The sequence below is a fragment of the Cornus florida genome, unplaced genomic scaffold, assembly GCF_030987335.1.
Source record: "Cornus florida cultivar Cherokee Brave unplaced genomic scaffold, ASM3098733v1 CherokeeBrave_3.0.0_Hap2_Chr09, whole genome shotgun sequence".
NCBI classification, from domain to species: Eukaryota; Viridiplantae; Streptophyta; class Magnoliopsida; order Cornales; family Cornaceae; genus Cornus; species Cornus florida.
In genome coordinates, this window is record NW_026775579.1 from 94955011 (window position 1) to 94975048 (window position 20038).

Here is a 20038-nt window from a genome sequence, read left to right on the forward strand (position 1 = left end):
TAATTTGGGGTTGATTCGTTAAGGGTTTGGTTCGGGCTCATTCATTAAACAAATGAGCCGAGTCCGAGCTCAATTTCTAGGTTCATTTAGTAAAAGAGCCGATCCCGAGTAATATTGAGCTCGTCATGAGCCCAAGCCAAACAATAAACAAACAAGCCCGAGCAGCCTAAGGCTTGGTTCGACTCGGTCATTTGTAGCCCTACCGGTGAGCAGCGGTATGAATGGAGATTAAAACACTGTGGACCGTGAGTCACCCTAAGAATAAACTATAGATACTTACGATCTGTTTTAATTTTTCTTATAACTCTGAAAAAAGTATTTAAAAACTTTGAAAATAGAAATTTGTTTTAAGGTATAATTATAAAAATTTGAAAACAGACTTTTTATAACTAAGTTTTCAGAAAACTAAACTAAATAGAATTTTCGGACAAAAAATTATTTTTAGATAACTATAAAAGACAACAATAAAATATTTAAAGAACAAAAATTGTTTTCAGAAAACTGTAAAAAGACTTGTATTTATGAACAGACAATTTTATAATAATTTTTGTTTTCAGAGTGATAAGCCTTAAGTTTTAAAAGAATTATAGACATCTTTGATTGAAAAGTTGTTATCAGTATCAGCCCAAACCACATGGTCCTAAACTTCGTGTTTATAGTTACACTATTGAATCATCAAGGCCTTAAATTAATTACCTATATAATGAGTTTCTTACGCAATGTTTGACATAATGAGAAAATAGTACTAATAAGTATTTTTCTATGTAGTGGTTTAAACAGGTGCATTCAATTATGTTTTAACCAATCAACTCTACTTTATGTTGGAGTGCACTTCCTCGCTAACATAAATTGAATTCGAGAATTAAAATTTAATCCATAAATAATTATTCTTAATGAAAGAATAAATTTGATCAAATTTAAAAAGAACAAAGAATTATCATGATAAAAAACATCAAAATTTTTCTTTTTCAGTAAATGACATAAAACAGCAATTTTTTTTTTTAGTTGAATTGGCAAGCTTGTATAAATAAAGAAAAATATGTACAACTCCATGAACATGGAGACACACCAAGGCTACATCTAGCTGTTACAAGGTCAGCAAGGACCATCCAGTTAACCAAACCAACTTGGTAACTTTCCAGAATAAACAGAAGTAAACAAAAGACTACAAAAGACTACAACATAAAACCTCAAAGATGAAGCTAATGCTATCATGTTCTAAGACACATCCTTATGAGAGGCCATTGCAATCCACCATAATTCTTAAAGAAGGAACGAGGACTGCCTATGAGCAAAAGCACAGCCCTGTTGGAAAAGTCTGCAGGTCCATCATTGATCCAATCTTTATTAGGTCTGCCCTTTTGCATAACTTTAATGAGGCAAGTCTTGCCTAACACTGCTCTTGATTGCTCTGATAAGGAGATGTGGAGGAGAAGACTTGTTCCTAAAAGCCCTTGAGTTTCTTTCCTGCCAGATGAAGTATATTGCTGCTGATAGGAGTAGCTTGTCCATGACTGATGAAATTCCCTTGGTTCCAAGCCTTAGCACACCGGTCAATGAGATCAGACCAGCAACCTGGCATGATATAAAACCCTGCTACATTTTGTATGAAGTCCCAAATGACACAACTGTATTTGCATTTGAAGAACAGGTGGTCCAGTGACTCCCAATCAGAAAGACAGAGAAAGCAGGCATTGGTTTTGTGCTTGTGCTTCATAGGCTTTGAATCCAATGTGTAAAGTCTGTTCCTAATAGCCATCCAAACAATATGACTATGCTTTGGAATATGGTACTTAAACCAAATGAGATGATGCCAAGCAAATGACAATGGAGGAGGGGTGAAGTATTCCATAGTGAGCTTGTGTGAGTAGTCCATTGGAGCACTTGGTAGCCATTGTATCAGGTCTGGCATTGGTGTTGGATCAACTGTGCTTTGGAGCTGGGACATGAAAGATTGGGATTGGAAGAATGGAACATGATGAAGGAATGATGGGATTGCCCATTGAGAATTGGAAATTAAGTTATCAACCTTGACTTGATAGTTAAGTTGAAGAGTTTTCAATTCAGTAAGGCCTAATTGATCTGAGATAGGATCATTTGGGAGCCAAGAATCTAACCACAAGCTTGTGGATAAGCCTGAACCCACCTTGTGTCTTATTAAACCCCTTGCCATTTAGTTTGAGAAGTCTTCTCCAAAATCTAGAACTCAAGGATGTAGGTTTGACAGTACAAATACACCTAGTCCTGATGAGGTACCTATGTACCCAAGCAACCCAGAGTAAATCCTTCATAACAGCATCGCCACTTAAGGAATGGTAGAATTTCTCTGTTATTGATGGGAAGAACTCAAAACACCCAACAAATACTCGCTTTTCGAAATTAGTTATCTTATGTTAAAAAAAAATTAAAAATGAATTATCTTAAAGCTGAACCTCCATTAGATAAAGTCAGCAAATTTTGGTAAGAACACTACAAATAAGTTAGTATATAAAGGGATTGACACTTGGCCACTGAAGGAATTGGAAGATTTGTCTTCCATGGAAGAGACCGATAATATCTAGCGACCACTTTTTGAAATTAATTATCTTAAACATGGGATCTCCACTAGGTAATGTCAACGAATTTTAGTGAATACACTTGAATAAGCTAGTTAGCCTAATTTGACAATGCCACTAAGTGAATGATGGCATAAATTTTCGATGGAAACAGTGCTCAAAATATCAATTGACCACTTTTTGGATTTAATTAATTCTTAAGATGAACCGCCATTAGGTGATGAATCTGACGGGACAAAATGATTTAAATAAATATAAAGGTGGTATTTTTACGAGCTGAACCAAACTGAATTGGTAAATAAATGTTATATATGCAAAACCGAATCGATAAATAAATAAGTAGGTTGAGTGTAATGTGAGCCTCATACATTTCAATCCTTCCATTAAAAGTACAAGAAAATGAAAAATAAAAAAATTGCACAAAATCATGGAAATGGAATTCAAACCAAGATATATATATGGCAAATGCTTTTCTTTTAACCAAATCATGCTTGGAAGTCCTCAATTTAATTCTGCACGATTTTGTTTGGGTTCATTGGGCTGAATTATTGAGTTTAGGCTAGTTATGGGGCTAATTATAAATAATACTAAAAAAAATATAAAAATAAAAATAAAAATAAAAAAGCCAGCCAAATTGAATCAGACTGCTTATTTATAGTTGGGTACGTTCTACTTCAATAGTTTTCAACTTTTCACTTCGGTGTTAGCAACTAGACCTTGTGCACTTATGACATTCTTATTTTTAATAAATTTTATAATGTTGTAGAATTGTATAGGATTGCATGGTGTATTCTATAATGTAATGGAGTAGTATATTGTCTAGTAGAATAGGAGTAAAATATTCTAGACTACTATATGTTTGTAATTTGAGTTTTCTACCTACGATGTCCGTTTTCTACAATGTCCATATAAAGGTGTCATTTGCTCTAATCACACTTGTCAAGAGTAATGAGTCCTTCAATCATAATAATAGTAAGTGAAGAATTAGTCCTCTCATCATCATAATAGTGAGTGAAGCCGTAAGATAACGTAACTAAAGATTTACTTTACACATGGATAGAAATTGAATCATTGTTATTAAAAACAGTAATTAAATCGCCATATTTTATGTGTTACCTATATAAATGACTGCTATACTATATCCTTATAAAAGACTAATTTTAATTTTATATATTTACAAACTAAATTGTACAAAAGACTGTAATCCAAACCGTAAAACAAAATGTGCTCGAACCAAGACAGTAGGGACAGTGAATCCAAACTAGGTTGCAACAACTCCAATTTGAATAATTTAGCTGAACACGAAAAATTCAAACAAATAACCCAAACTGTAAAACAAATTAAATGTGCTAGAACCAAGACAGTAGGGACAGGGAATCCAAACTAGGTTGCAACAACTCCAATTTGAATAAATTAGCTGAACACGAAAAATTCATGTATCAGAATTGTTCTGCATATATGTGTGTAAAATTTAGAGAAGCTTAGTTAATATGTTGAAATAGTTTTTCTTATTTCTTCAAATTCTTTACTTTATTCTTCCCAACTCTTACCCAGTATAACTCTCCAAGTACCCTAGGCTTCTAGCTAGCTTCTCCAGTTAGTTACTTAGTTATAATTTATAAATGAAGTATCTAAGTTAATTAAGCTTGAAGAATGAATAGCCTTGGAAGTAGTGTCATTGACAACAACACTAGTATTGACTGAGTTTTGCTCTCTGTTGGTGCTCTGTGTGCTTGGCAGCTTGCTTCCACTGTATTTCTTGTATGGAGGTTGTGTGTTGCCTTCGGACTTTTTGTTTGGGCCTAAGTGCCTTGTTGTTGCTTTCTTTTTGGGTAGCTTTGTATTGTTTGGTTCTTTGTTTTGAATAAATTGATTTACCCAAAAAAAAAAAAATGAATAGCCTTGGATTAATTGTTGATCTATATATCTTCATATTTCTCTATATTCTTGGTAATAATACATTCTTGATACCTTAAATCATAATGGGAGGAGGGATGTGGCTAGCTACACATGTATGTTGTTAGCATAAACGTTACCACATAGACAATCCAAGAGTGTTTGGAATATTAATTAATTCCTTGATTTCTTATGAAATTTGTTCCTAATAACCTAGAAGATTTCTAATTTTAATTAGATATATGGACTTTTAATATTAGCATTAATAATTTACTCCATGCAAAGTGTTAAATATCTACTACTAAATTTCTCTCCTTCCCTCAAAATCTCAATCTATACTAATTTATATATGCACCGGCCACCATACACAAGTGAATATGCAAAAAAAAAAAATGATGTATATATATATAAGGAATGATTAGCTTTTAAATTTAATTTTCAACTTTAAAAAAACACAGAAGATCCCTAATTAATTAGAAATCGATCACAAAACCATGCCAGCCATGGTGGTTTTATTTAATTCTAACACGAGTATCATACAAAGCTTACTCGGCCTACAAGCCCAAGTCAACAAACATCACACATGTACACACAACAACATGTAAATTGATACTTGGAACATAATTTGTGAACCACTCACGTACATGTGCCATAAGTACACACATATATACATATATACTTTTTGGCAACTTACATGTTGGTTCCACATTATTACATATATAATACAAACACACCATATATAAGTAATACACAAGTTCGATCATGCAATTCACTATGAACTAGCCTTTAGAACAAGGTAAGGACGTTGGCTATGCCGATCATTTTCGTTTTGGAGTAGGTGCTGCTATATGGATGTGAGGTTTACGATTCACAGGTGAACCTTCAGGTGTATTATATATATCAGTAGCATCATCTCTTGTTGCCAGAACCTTACGATCAGTACTGCCAGCAACTCCGCCGCCAACATTTGCATGATCTTGATCTTTACTTTTATTAACTATATGGTAGCAAGGGGTATGATTCACAATTGCACCTGCAGGTTTATTATATATATCAGTACCATCTTCCTCCAGAAGGTGCCTTTTTGCATGGACTTGAACAACTCCCAAGATCAACGCAAACCCTACCATGAGTGCAAGCAAGATCTTGATCATCATCAATTTGTTGAGTTGATAACCCTGAAAATTACAAACTTCATTAATTTTTCTACTTAATTAATAACAAAAATTAAATTAAGCTTGCTTTGCATAAAAATTAAGAAACTAAGTAATTCATTACCTGATAATTCTAGTGAATATAGATTCATATATTGGATGAAAATATATATGGATTCCAAGTGTGGGATTATATAAGGCCAATTAGATTAGTGGGTGGATAAAGATAAAACGTACGTACTGTTAGCATGCACTAAGAAAAAAGATCAAGCTTGGGGTGCACATAGTGGAAGATTGGCAACTTACCATCATTGCGAGAGATTGTAGCCACTGAAAGAGTATGTAATTAATTATTATTTTAATTGACAATAATTAAGAAACTGTCTAATGCTGACTTTTCACTTCATTAACGAGTAATATGGATTATATATTGGCCTTGCAAACTGTTCGATTTAATATCTTTCTAAATCACACACTAAAATGCTTCCAGAATATATATATATACACATACTCATTTTATATATATAATATTGACCATAGAACAATAATACAAAAGGGTCCATGAATTACCTGCAATTATTAAGGCTACCTTGATTATGCCGTTTACTAAAAAATAAAGAAAAGAAGAAAACCTTTATTATGCCACCAATGTCTATGAGCAGCCCGCACGCCGGCTGGCTATGCACATAAAAGTTGTCGGTTACATCAGTGACTAGTTACAACATGTGGCCGCCGGTCCGCCGTATAAGACTGATCACAAATGAATCAAAGAAAGACTTTAGAGGGGAAAAAATAGATGGGAAAGAAAGAAGAAAAAAAAAAAAGTTGATAGGGGCCACAAAGGTTCACCACAAGCATTGCTATCTGGCTAGCGCATTGACAAAATTTATGTGGAGTCTGCTATCTGGCTAGCCCACATCACAAGCTTTCACCGGCTAAAGGCTATCTGGCTAGCCCCACGTCACAAGATTTCACTGGCTAAACATATACCACACCAGATGGCCTAAGGGAAAATATATAGGGCATGTGTCCGTGGTAAACATGTCAAATTCTGAAAAATAGGGCGGGTATCCGTGGACACAACTAATACACACATAAATTCTTATTTATATATCTATTAAATAAGACAATTATAGAATTTAAATGTGTATGTAATATTGTTTGTCTTATATAAGATGGTATAGGATGTGTTGAAAAATTATTTAACTTGTGTTGATCAAGTGTTTGAAATGTGTTGGTGAAGTATTGACTAATTATTGATTCGTTGGCAATTGTTTAAAATATGTCGACTGAGTATCCAAAATAATAAAAATTATTTTTAAATTTTGGATACATCTATAAAGTATTGAATGTGTGTCTATAAATATTCATAAAATATCAGGGTCTTATCTTATGTCAAATACGAACGCAACTCCCGGTCCGGATAAAAGTGTCCAAACTTCTTTCGCTACCAAGGTGGCCCTTATGGAAAGGTTAATATATTTAACTGAATTATTAGTTAATGCATTAATAAGCCACATTATTAACTGTGGTCGTATCAATATATCATACAACACATTAATATTTAAACTGGTGTGAGAGTTGACAAGTAAGCTACTAGCTATGTATATACAAATAGTAGCAGACTAGCCATTTCTTCCATTAAATTCCAAAAACAAAATGGCCAACAATGTTCCTCTGAATTTCCACATTAGTTCATGTGGCTTTTAAGAGAAGATTAAATTAATTAGTGATGGTAACAAGTTTGATTAGATGAAGCTAGCTGACAAGAAGATGCTAGCCAGCCTAGATGGTAACATGGTTGCGAAATTTTCTAGTAATCATATATAGACATTCTGCAAAATTTGGATTAAGACAAAACAACAGAAGATAAACTGAATAAAATTCCAAAAATATGGAATATTTAATCAAATTAAAATTACATTAATTTTTAAGAAAATGTCCGGTATAATATTTTTATCAATTCAATTAGATTTCAATTTACATAAACTTGGCTTATTTTAAGGGAAATTTAGTCAAATAGTAAGAACTTGTTTACCATACATTCTTCCAATAAATAATTCTTTTTTTCTTGGCAAAGAGAAAACTTATTGAAAAAATAAATTAAAATGAAATTCTAAATTAATGAAGAAAAGAAGAACTACTGTAATACGAGTACCTATGACCCATATCAAAGACCCTCTAATGGGTTTGGGCTGGGCTATGTGGCCTAACATATATGAAATAATGGAACTCCAAAGAAGCTGGCCTAATCACTGCCCGGCCCAACTATTAAGGCTGCAAGCTCATCATTTTGATCACTGCCTCTCATTTCGGTATCCATATATCATGTTGAGTAACAATTCTTATACATTTAGAAATTTCGAATCTTCCCGCCAATAGAGTTCTGAGAGAGAGATGAGAGAGAATCATCTTCAAACTCCTCAGAAGGAACATCTACTAGCAAATCGGAGATCGAAGTCCATGTCTGAACAGGCAAAGAAGCCACAAAAGGTACATTTGAAACCCTAACTTATTGATCTCTCTCTGTATTCAATGTCAGTCGTATTCATATTCAAATATCTCATTTTTCTACTGTTGCAGATAAGCAAAAAATGCTTGAATTCTGTGTTTACATCAGTTTCAGAAGATGTCTCGGTCGGATCACCTAAGGACTCGATCGATTTCTCATCAATCTCGGAGGTTTATGTCGACGGTCAATTCGGTGATTCCGCAGAGGTAATTTAAAATTGAATTCGCAATTCAATGTTACCAACTCTCATGTAAATTTTTCGTACTGTTTAGTTATGAATTTGGAAATCACTTTTTTAGCTCAAAAACAAAACGCAAAGTACTTTTGATCCGGAATTCGGTGTTGGCTGTTGCTTATCGTTGGATTATTCAGTGTGTTTTTTGTATTTAGGAACTACTTTTCTTACTTTTGAAGATAAAATATTCCAGTATTCGCTATTTTCAATTAGCAATGTAATGTTGCATACAATCACTGGTTTTATTTGTATTTGGACTAGCTATCAAGAGCGAATATTATTTTTTTTTTCTGTTCCAGAGCTTCACTGAGTCGGTAAATCCAGAAATTTCGCCTTCATTAGAGACTGCTGCTCCGTCTCAGCTTACTCCGTTGTCGTCCACCATTACTGTCAATAATGATGAGAACGGTAGTGTCTCAGTCAACCGTTGCAGATCTGCTGAATCAAACAGCGTGAAGATTGGTTCCATAGAGGAAGAGATGGTAATCAATCATCTCAGGCAAGCTAGAATTGAGATACTGAATTCGGCTAATCTTCAGTCTAAGAAGCTGTTGGATGCCTTAGTCAAGGTAGTGATCGAGGAGTTCTGTGGTTTGCCTGAGGAGAAGGACCAGTTTTCGGAACTCCTTTCAACAAAAGCTCACCTTGTGCTTCTGAGTTTCTTTCTGTGGATCCTTGCTGTTGTAGGGGTTTTCTTCTTCAGTTTTGGTGTCCGAAGTTCTTTCAATGGACTTGCACCAACATAAGTCTTGCTTCGTGGGGTGTCCGTCTGCTGATCAGTGGTTAAATGGTAAGAATGCTTGCAATTCAGCTTACTTGTGCTCTTTGTGCTATTCCTCAAAATGCTTATCCTCCACTCAGAATTGCTAAATTGAATTGATCTGACAATACTTGTACAGTGGGCATTTGCTCAACATTTTGCATCTATATGTTAGAAATATATAGATATACCATTCCAGTTCTTCTGATTGGGTTTGGATATAATCACAATTAGATTTCTGAAAGAAAATATATTCTGCGAGGGTTGAAGTGGAGTACGCTGGCAACAATTTAGCAATTATTGAAAAATGTACTGGTAAATGAATTGATGATTCAATCCTCATCCTGTGGTCGTTACACTCTAAATCAATCTATATATTAAATGTAGTTTCAGGTGACCTGTGAAGTATTTTCCTATGCTAAGAGGAAAGCCTAAATGAACTCCCTAATATGATTGATAATAACCTTCACAACCTGCATGTCTCTTGCTTCAGTTAGCAAATATGCTTACAGCCTCAAGCACAAGCTTTTGGTGTGCTTCAATTTAGAGGTTCAAGATTAGTATTAATAACCATGAATGCAACATTAGCTTTCTTAGGTGTAAATAGTAAACTTATGAGCTGAACTGACCACTCCTCCCAAAGGAATTACTGATCTCTGTTGGGCATATCTTTTCACTCTCCTCCCTTCACCACTAATTACCCCATTTTAACTCTCACTCCATTCCTAACATTGAATTTATTTTGTGAAGTCTAAATGGCATGTCTAAATGTGAAGCATATGCAAGTTATCTTGCTAGTATCATAGATGTCACTCTCCTCCCTTCACCATTAGGTAGATGTTTGCTTGCACAGCAGTAATGTACTCGGTAAGTCAGTGGAGCTTAGATGTCAACCAAATATAGGCTAAAGTGACACCACTGAGAATGCAGAAATCCACCTTTTTGGTTCAGACAATGAGGTCTTGTTCTAGCGTTGACAGTATTTCCTAAAACAAGCTTAAGAAGGGCTATGAAAAGAGCCATAGGTACCAGTGTGGTTTAGCTCAAAGAGACCATGTAAGAGTTCAACAATTGGAGTAAAGTAAGTCCTGGTTTTTGTAGTAAAATTTTATCCTCTGATCTAGTTGGCGTCATTCACCTATTACTTAGACTTTCTAGTTTATCATACTATGCTCAATTGTGACAATACAATTGTAATGGGCCCAGTGACCATGTTAAATGGATTCCTTTTTTTTTTTACTTTTTTTTCTTTTTTCTTTCTCATGTTGACTTAGGTTGTCTGTCCTTTATATATATGATCCATTTATAATATTCTGACAATTAAAACTCATCAAAATATCATTTTGACAATTTGAACATAACATGTATACTGCAATCACAGAATGACAAACAGACTGAAAAAAAAAATTGTGATTGTCTTGCTTGTGCTTTATGGATGGAAAAATTGCAAGGTCCTTTTCTTCTATAACCTCTGTGATCCCCTTATGTTTCAATTTCTGCAACATCCATGTTTGTGTATGGGTCCAAGGACAGGAAATAAACCGGGATAATTTATACCTCAAAAACAGAATTTGCTTAATGTCTTTTCCTAACCAGCCTTTCAATCCATTCATTTCAAAATCCTTCAATTCAAATGAAGCCTTAATGTCTTCTTTAGCGAGTCTTACAATTGTTTTTAGGCATTACACTTCTGATTTGAATATTTGATGTACTTCACTTTTATGCCCTAGAATAGCCAAAATCTCTGCATGACCTTTTTTCTTGGGAATTCTATTGTTTGCTCCAACAGTTCTGTAGTTGCATAATTTCAACCTGAGGGTTTCTTATTCCGTTTTTTTTTTCCTCTTCCTCTTCTTCTTCTCAATGATATTCCATGATCTTCCAGCCACTGTATCCAAAGTCCCTTAATTTGAAGATCCTGAATGTTGATTGCTGATCTAATAAGAAGCCCATCCCTGAGTCATATGCATGACATTGGAAAGAATTCGAGTAGAGTACTAGTTCAGATATTTTTCAGTTCAGTTATAACTTCCAGAGGACCCGACAAAGACAAGTTCACCACCTCTCACTCATGTGTAAGTAAGATGATCATTGTTTGGTCAATAATTAAGTTCCATCTAATATTGTTTAATGATGACAAGAAGCTTAACCCTCTAACTGCTTAACAAAAGAAGCATGGATCAGGTAAAAAATCATTGTTAGAAAATTTGTGAAGAAAGTCATATATTCTCTACATAATGATGAGTGCATAAAAACTTTATATATTTAAGTGGTATTATGTTTTAAATTCCTGAAGGTGCAAACTACCAAGAGTTTGATTGATTGATGTCATCTGGTAGGTCAAATGTCTGTGTTATTTGATCATTATTGTAGTTCATCTTTTTTCCTCGGAGGGTGGCCCTTTGGGTATCAAATAGGTTCATAGATCATATTATTATTAATAGAAGATCAAAGTTTGAAACTTCTGGTGGAATAATTTCTTGCATCATCTGATATCATTCTCCGATCCAACAAAATTTTTACATTTTATATAAACATGGGATAGAAATTTCCATGGTTAGATATGATCAACATTTCTCTATAAATGAAATATGTTGCAATTAAGTTGAAACACCAAATTACCCCATTTAGACTTCTCTAAATATGTGACATAATATAGAGAAAGAAATGTTCAGAAGAGAATGTCATGTAAAGAGATCTGGAGTTGTATCTTCATCACCAAGAATTAACGAGCTTAGCAATTGTAAAATTCTTTAATAGAAGTAAAGTGCCCCGTCATAATAACATTTAACAAATCCTTAACTAACGTAAAGAAATCTAGGTGATCCATATAATCATTTGTGTTAAGTGGAATATAATAGAGGTAAAAGTAGTAAAACATAAGCAGTCAAAAGATTGTTCAAATAACATTAAAAAATAAAAAAATAACAATGATTTTGTCAATTTACACCAACTTAGGGAGCAATGCAACAAGACAATTTCAATGTGGTCCCTTTCAATTGGGTAATCAAATTCCTTGAAGAGCATAACAGATGTCTTATCCATTGGTTGGATTCTTGTAATACACTTATTAACCAATAAATTATAATATTACATAAAAGTAAATCATACAAAGGTATGATAGACTCTCTGTTGGAAACTTAAAAAGAAAGGATAAGTAAGAATCTGAATGGATGATTGAAACCAATCAAAACCACTATTGATGGTTATTAGTGGATGCAGGTAAGAATCCAATTTGACAATTTAATACATTATTGATGGGGTCAATTAGATAGCTAGAAACCGACTTGCCACTATTGATGGTCTAAATGCCAATAAACTGGCTGGGTTACACAACTGGGAATGTTAGGTTTTGTTCCAGCGACTGTTACAATTACCTGCCGACTTATCTGCCAGGCTTGCTGGCAAATCTTTCTTGCCTTTTAATAACTTGTAAAGTCACTCACCGGGAAAGAGGACAGATAAAAAAATAAAGATAAGTAATTTATGCTGAGCACCCTTGTTTACAAAGCCAATATGAATATATATATATATATATATATATATATAGAGAGAGAGAGAGAGAGAGAGAGAGAGAGAGACTTACAGATGATGATTTGGTGTGATCCACAGAAACTTGCTTAGCTGTGCTTAAAAGCAAAGTTTGGTGTAATCCACCAATTTTTTATGAAAGATTTTTTTTTTAAAAAATGTTTGTTAATGACTGAGGCATTCTAGCATACAATTATATAATGCAGTGCTTCCATTAATTAGTTCTTTTGTAAAGAAAATTTTTCTTTGCATGTGCTGAGTGCACTTTTGGGCATCCAACATAATAGACTAATTATTTAAATCTATGGCATTTCTTTATTTTTTTATAGAATTCATAGCATCTGGTGGAACAAATTTATCTCCTCCTCTTAAACAACTAAAACCTACTATAGAGTATAGACTATAGAGACACTACATAAAATGGATTTGAGAGAGACCTAAATCTTATTCCCTGGTATCCAAATTTTCCAAAGACATAGTGCTCGCCTTGAATTGGAGGATTGAGAGCACATCCTTCTCTAATTCTCATTTCAAGGCATATAAACCGTGTTCACGCACAGTGACACACTTGTAGTCTTGTACATATATTTTTGGGTTATATGTATGCATAAACATATAGAACATCTAGATGTACTCTGTAGGTGCACCCTCAATATGATACAACATACCAAGGCGTGCTGGAAAATTCAGTACCTTTCATGATACAATGCTGATTTATAATTTCTTTCCTTCAGGACTTTAACCTATAGTCAATTGCAATGTTCTCTAGTTTGAGTTTTATAAGATTACATAATCTGGTATTCTGGTGCTTATTTCAAAAGATTAAATATTTTGCAATTGTCCTGAAAACCCCTACTGATCAATGAAGATGACATTTTTTGCAATTATTTGGATAATGGACGTTATAAATACTTTTTAACCGTTTTTTGAATTGTATAGCATTGATAATAAAGCTATAGCAATGTGACTAAACGCAGGCCTCTTTATATTGCCACTACAACGAAAAGCTAAATGTTCTGCCAGTCTGTACCATGGGAATAGAGCTAGGCAATGAGACTATTTGTGCCTCTTCATTATTAAAACTCACGGTTACCCTTATTTACATTAAACTGGTTCATATTCGTTCATGATTTGTCATATATTTTCCATTTTGAGAAGTTTCCTATATAATCAAATAAGTTCGTCATTGCTAAGTCTTGCAATATAAATGTTACATTTAGAAGGTAGAATATACAATTAATTCTGCTTTCATTGTTCTTCAGTCATTTGAGACTGTTTATCAGCATTAATGAATTAAGTGTTGGGCTGTAATTACTCTACACTTGACTTTAAAATATATGCGACTCCCTGTGCTAGATAGTTTCTGTCTTTCTTCTTGGGAACTTAAAGTCGAGGTTGATCTGATGTAAAAGCTGTCGTGGTTATTTGATTTCTGGGAGAGTGAGACATGAATTGAAGCTGATGTAGAGTGGAATGAGTTGCTATTGGGGTTGGTCACATGATATATGTTAATAGATTCAGATGCTAATCGTAGATGATTTACTTGTTTGCACAAATTACATATGATTCGAATATTGATTCATATACGATCTTCACTTGTAGTATTTTCCACAATGTGTGTAACCTTTTGAATAGATTCCTGAAACCCTGTTTTGCTTCAGTTGTCAGGTTAGCGTACGAATCCAAACCTTCATCTAGCTGAATGATTCACATTTGGCGACTCTCTAGCCTTGTTGAGGTATGCTGTCTGGTTTAGGAGATAAAAGTCATCATATACAGAATGGCTCTATTTGTTTTTGTATCTACTACTGACATTTCAAAAAATTGCTTATCTTACTAATGGTCCGAGTGAAGAAGCCAAATTATATAGATAGTAGGCAATGGTTTCTGGATAAAAAACCAGTTTTATGAATTGTATATAAAAACACTAGTTGTTATTTCAGTTGAGTCATCTCTCTCTCTCTCTCTCTCACACACACACACTCACACATCACTGTTTTACGGTGTCTAGTGGAAGGGGGGCAGTAGCTCGAACACATAATAACGCCTGGTATATTGTATGGACAGACACATGGTACAATGATTTTGGTGAGAATGTGGATTAGGCTCATGATTTACTTGAATTAAAATATAGACAACTCATCATTAGGTAGAGGCATTGTTAGCATTCTTATACCCTAATTCCAGTTAGCAATCCTTTTAATTAAGATTGTTGGGTGGGAGGGATACATCAGCTACAAATCTACCATATGATGTATTTATACAGTGAATGCACTCAAAATTTTGAATTTTTCACACATCCTGTATTATACATTGTGATCTATTATTATTGATCTAACTTAATTTTTTCTCCCGGTAAATAATAAGAAAAATCTAGGATATATATATGTGTGTGTGTGTGTGTGTGTATAGAAATAGGTAGTTACTTTAATAATTGATAGCTATTGATAATAACTAGTGTTAGTATAAGAAAAAAATATCTGTAGTAGATGGAAAAAGAGGTTTCTTGCTGGAAATGTGGAGCATAACTGTCAACACTTACTTGATAAAGTAATAACAGAAACAAAAAAATAAAATAAAACAACAAAGCAGAAGATACAACAAGTGCCAGAGAAACATTCACATGCATTTCCCTTGTTTATCATTTCCATAGTGCACGATCACCTTCATCAATCATTGCACGGAATGAAACAAAAACACAGAGGGACCCAATCAACGGTCAGTGGAAGCCAACACCTCACAAATTAAAACCATTCAAATGTTTGCACGTCATGATTCATTATATCCAGATATTTTTTTTCCCCTTTTTTTTATTTTATTTTTTTATCAAACCTTAAATTTAGTACTGTCCAATTGTGTTTATAAGTTGAGGTAAACTATATGAATAATACATTTAAGGAGCGTATCTATAAAAGGTAGTTTAAAACAACCACCCAGACCATATATGATATTCTAATAATTAATATTTTCTTAGTGAAAACTTTATTACAATAGAATTTTTTTTTTTTTTTCAGAAGCAACCATACAAACACCAAATATGCATTTAAGTGGATATGAATTGGTGTAGATGTAGAGTCGAATAATTGTGGTGCAATTCCTTGATAAAGATGCTTGTTATGCGATGGTTATAAGGAGTCAGGTGGTACCTGTAAAGAGAAAGAGAAGCTATCACATTTGGTGGCAGGTCCAACAGTGAAAAATAAAGGTGTTGATGGTAGCACATGGAAAATGATGGTAGATGATATTATTGTGGTTCACCGTACCACAAGCATGAAGAATCTTGGTGCTTCATAGGTTGCATCTTTTAGTATGCTGGATTCAATTAATTCCATAGTACTATTAAAAAATATAATAAAAAAAACGCATGCTATGCATTTAATACATTCACATCCTATCATGAGTTGTGATGCAAATATCATCTCTTTATGACAAATAGAAAAATAAATAAAAAGATAAAATCCTTATCTTTGTCAAAGTCATGGGCTACATATCTAAGTAATTCATCATTGGTTTATTAATTGAGACTACACTGCAGTTACTTGTCCCACCAAAGTATTGAAAGGAAATATTGAAGACGGACTTAATTATTGGCACTCCATCTGCACTAAAATAGATGAGTATTTGTGGGTTACAATTTTTAAAGTGTTCATCTATTTTAGAAAGATGAGAGTATTAATTTTACATTATATGTTCTGAATTTCAAAATTATTTAAAATTTATTACTAAAATAAGCAACTAATCTACATTAATAATGAGATTATATAAAATTTCTTGAGGCTTTGATAACGTGTGATCCACCACCACCGTGTATTTCTATGTATACTTTATTTCACTACCATCATGTTTTTTTTTTTTTTTTGTTAAACTACCATCATGTTGTTATAAGCACATATACAACAATAAGAAGTGTTTTCTCTTTTAGCTAGTCTAGTTGGATGCATGAGACTTTCATTTATATATTTTTTTAAAGATAAAATAATTTTACCATTGGGTCAAGAATTACCTTCAAAAATTTAAATAAATATCTCCTAAGATAATAAAATACAAAAATGAGACTTGAGGGGAGTGTATCCACTTAAGGTCTGAATCTATTAAAAAAAAAATTATTATGAATCGCTACTACAAGTAAATGAGTTAATTTTTTTAGTCGTTTTTTATTCATATTTTTTATTTGTGTTTCAGTCCGTGATTGGTTAATAATTCCATGATAATCTCTCCTTTACACCGGAAAGAAGTTAACAAGGGTAATTCTGTCAAATAAAAGTGATAAGAGATCAAAAAGCAATAAATAGTGTGTGACATACATACATATATATATATATATATATATATATATATGGAAGCGACGCGTGTTATCGTGTTGATACCCACCCTTTGAAGCCTTTTAACTTGCTCCTCTCTCCCTCCCTCCGTTGCAGAGCCAAATCCGCCGTCGCAAAACCTCTCTCTCCCCACACACACACACTAAGAGACACATATATGTATAATATGCTCTCCTTAGATCCATACGTTGATTCTAGATCGTTCATCAATAAGAGAACCAGAAGCTGAGTTTCTCAAGAACGTTTCATTTTCTCCCAAAGGTAAATATCGCATTGTTTTTGCTTACTATGATCATCTCGATTTTCTTTCTTTAATTTTGCGTTCAATTGCTTATCTTTATTTGGAGATTAGATTACAAAACCTAAATTTCGCAATTTTTTTCTGCTATATCACCGGTGATGTTGTTAATCACATCCTAATTTTGTTGCTAATCGATTGTTTAAACTCTGCTTTCGAGTTATCAGATCCTCTTGTTTTTAAATCCATCTCTTTTGATTCGAATAATCAATTCACGTGATTGAATCTACTGGTTTTGGTCATCGCAGAGGGAAATTCGAATCATCCGATCCGATTCGATCATACGGAATCGACGGTGTTGATTGATGGCGTCAACTCTGATCTCGAATCAGGTAACGAACTCGGACAGAGCGCTCGAGTCAGCAAAGAGGAAAAAGAAGAAGAAAAGTCAAGCAGCCATCAGAGATCAAACTCAAAACCCTAACAACAATTCCAACGAGATTCAATGGAAGTCCGAAGTTCAAGAACAAGTCTACTCTTCGAAACTCCTCCAAGCTCTCCGCCAAGTCCGGCTGAGCTCATCTTCGTCGTCGGCTCCGAAGGGCCGTCTCGCCGTGCGCGAAGCCGCCGACCGAGTCCTGGCCGTGGCCGCTAAAGGAAGGACCAGGTGGAGCCGTGCCATCCTCACGAACCGGCTCAAGCTCAAGTTCACGAAGAACAACAGAAAGAGAGTGGCGGTGAACGGCAACAGCAGGTCGAAGAAGCCGAGAGTGAGTGTTTTGCGGTTGAATTCGAAGAATTTACCGGCGGTGCAGAGGAAGGCTCGCGTTCTCGGACGGTTAATTCCCGGTTGCCGGAAACAACCGTTGCCGGTGGTTTTAGAAGAAGCCACGGATTATATTTCTGCGCTGGAGATGCAGGTTAGAGCCATGTCTGCTCTAGCCGAGCTGCTCTCGGGCTCCGCTTCTGACAGCGGCTCAAATGTTTCGGCTCTTACTCAGCTCGGTCCAAGCCGGCCTCCACCAATCTGATTTCACTTTCCTATTTCTTCTATTTTTGTTTTTAGTTTTACTTTATGTCTCTCTCTGTGTCTCTTCGGTCTCCAGTATTTCCATGTCAAGTACATTCTCTCTGAGAAATGATAAAATCCAAATTTTAACAGAAAAAGTAAAAATGGACGCTAAGTTATAGTTAGGAGATATTTTACAATACAGGTTATTTTGACACGTGGGATCACTTCCATCAAAGTTATCTTTTCTCTTTGATAAATAAAAAATAAATAAGAAGATTTGATTCGGATGATAATAAAGAGTAGCAGTCAGTTTTGGTTTCGTTAGGTAAATAGTTTATAAAACGATTTTTCAAACCAAAGTGAATAAAGGGCGCACCAAAGAATAAAAATCCTTTATTAAGTAGGTGGAAATAATATTACTCTTTATATTAATAGGTTTCAACATAAAATGTCACAAGGAACAACCAAAATGGTGCGATCAACAGTGAGGAATTGAATTGTAGGTTGGTTGGAGTTGTTAAATTTCTTGGATAGTTCCCGACTACATGGTTTCGGTTTCGGACTATTATAATTTAACATATAAATAAATATGTTTATCTTATTTTATTTTTTATTTTTTATTTTTTTTTTATGTAATACTGTGATTGTTTGGATAGCCGATCATATAATAATTTTTCATGACATATGGTATATAATAGTAAATATACAGGACTAGCCTTGAAAGTAGTGGGTAGCTTGTGAATGAAACCAAAGTGGTATTAATGAGGATCTGTTACATATCATGTGCCGTGGTGTCCCCACATCATATTATGGTTTCATGACACCGCCCTATTCCTATTGTGGGCAGCATGTGAGACACTACCTCTGTTCCCCCCAAATGCGGACCAGACCCATTTCAAATCAGTCTCTGATTGCTATTGTCAATCTGGATCAACATGAAACATGAATTAATTTATAGATAAATGCATTTTGAACTTTGGTTCATTTGTCTTTGACTAGATTTATCTTGGATTTGTATTGAGCACATTAAACCTAGATGAAACAATATTACATTACATTTTTTTTTTTTTTTTCCTAGCAAGAGTTAATAGTTAGTTGGGAAGATGGGAATCGAATCTAAAAATAATACGGTGAGATATGATAGAGGCACTTTTGACCTAACCTTTTTAATAATCGGACTACACCATTACATTACATAATAAGTAGAAACTGAAAGGTATAAGTGAAATACATTAATGATGCAGTCAATATCTTTTTAAGATAGTATTATTTTAATCATAAACGACTAATCCTACTACCATGTGGGCTAAAAAGGGCAATTAGTCCGACAAATTAATGAAAAACAAAAGTAACATGCCACATGGTTAGTCATGGACCTAAACCTTGATTAGGACCCAAATTATACATATTGATTGTTGAGTTGACAGTTTCAATAAACCGACCATGTCCCGATTAGCAAAAGCTATACAAAACCTATATCACAAATAAAGAATTTGGGCTCCACACATAACCAAATAACAGTTGGTGAAGCATATGCAATAGCATTAAAAAAAAGTAATTAACACTTTACTTTTTGGGGCTTAATTGATTCTGATATGCCATGTTAGAATGAATTAGATTTTCACATAGTTATGATTTTATTATAATAGGTGATGAAAGAAGTGCATGGCCTCTAACTTTGATAAAAGTGGACTTGTTTGCCCCATATAACTGGAACAACAAATATCATTTTCTCTGTAACAAATATCATTCTCTATTATTATGAATAAATATATCTGCTTAATCAATCTAATGGACATGCATTGACTTTGGTAAGAATCACA

The 20038-nt window shown here is 34.0% G+C and overlaps 3 protein-coding genes and 1 long non-coding RNA gene across 4 annotated transcripts; 2 read left to right on the forward strand and 2 right to left on the reverse strand.

The window, feature by feature from the left end:
- Positions 1-1444: 1444 nt before the first annotated feature.
- LOC132273195 (uncharacterized) lies at positions 1445-2173 on the reverse strand. The gene has a single exon (XM_059774212.1). The coding sequence runs from the start codon at positions 2171-2173 to the stop codon at positions 1445-1447; it is 729 nt and encodes a 242-aa protein (XP_059630195.1).
- A 2762-nt stretch (positions 2174-4935) lies between these two features.
- On the reverse strand, positions 4936-6614 carry LOC132273516 (uncharacterized). The gene is made up of 2 exons (XR_009470133.1): positions 6238-6614; positions 4936-5629 (listed from the first exon to the last, which is right to left on the reverse strand). It is a non-coding gene; the product is annotated as an uncharacterized LOC132273516 (long non-coding RNA).
- Positions 6615-7979: 1365 nt separating this feature from the next.
- On the forward strand, positions 7980-14578 carry LOC132273517 (uncharacterized). The gene is made up of 4 exons (XM_059774473.1): positions 7980-8098; positions 8189-8323; positions 8652-9142; positions 14305-14578. Exons 1-3 carry the CDS (start codon positions 8003-8005, stop codon positions 9096-9098), a joined length of 678 nt encoding a protein of 225 aa, XP_059630456.1. The 5' UTR covers positions 7980-8002; the 3' UTR covers positions 9099-9142; positions 14305-14578.
- Positions 14579-16985: 2407 nt separating this feature from the next.
- LOC132275367 (transcription factor bHLH147-like) lies at positions 16986-18377 on the forward strand. The gene is made up of 2 exons (XM_059776833.1): positions 16986-17226; positions 17512-18377. The coding sequence occupies exon 2, from the start codon at positions 17569-17571 to the stop codon at positions 18232-18234; it is 666 nt and encodes a 221-aa protein (XP_059632816.1). The 5' UTR covers positions 16986-17226; positions 17512-17568; the 3' UTR covers positions 18235-18377.
- The last annotated feature ends 1661 nt before the right edge of the window (positions 18378-20038 follow it).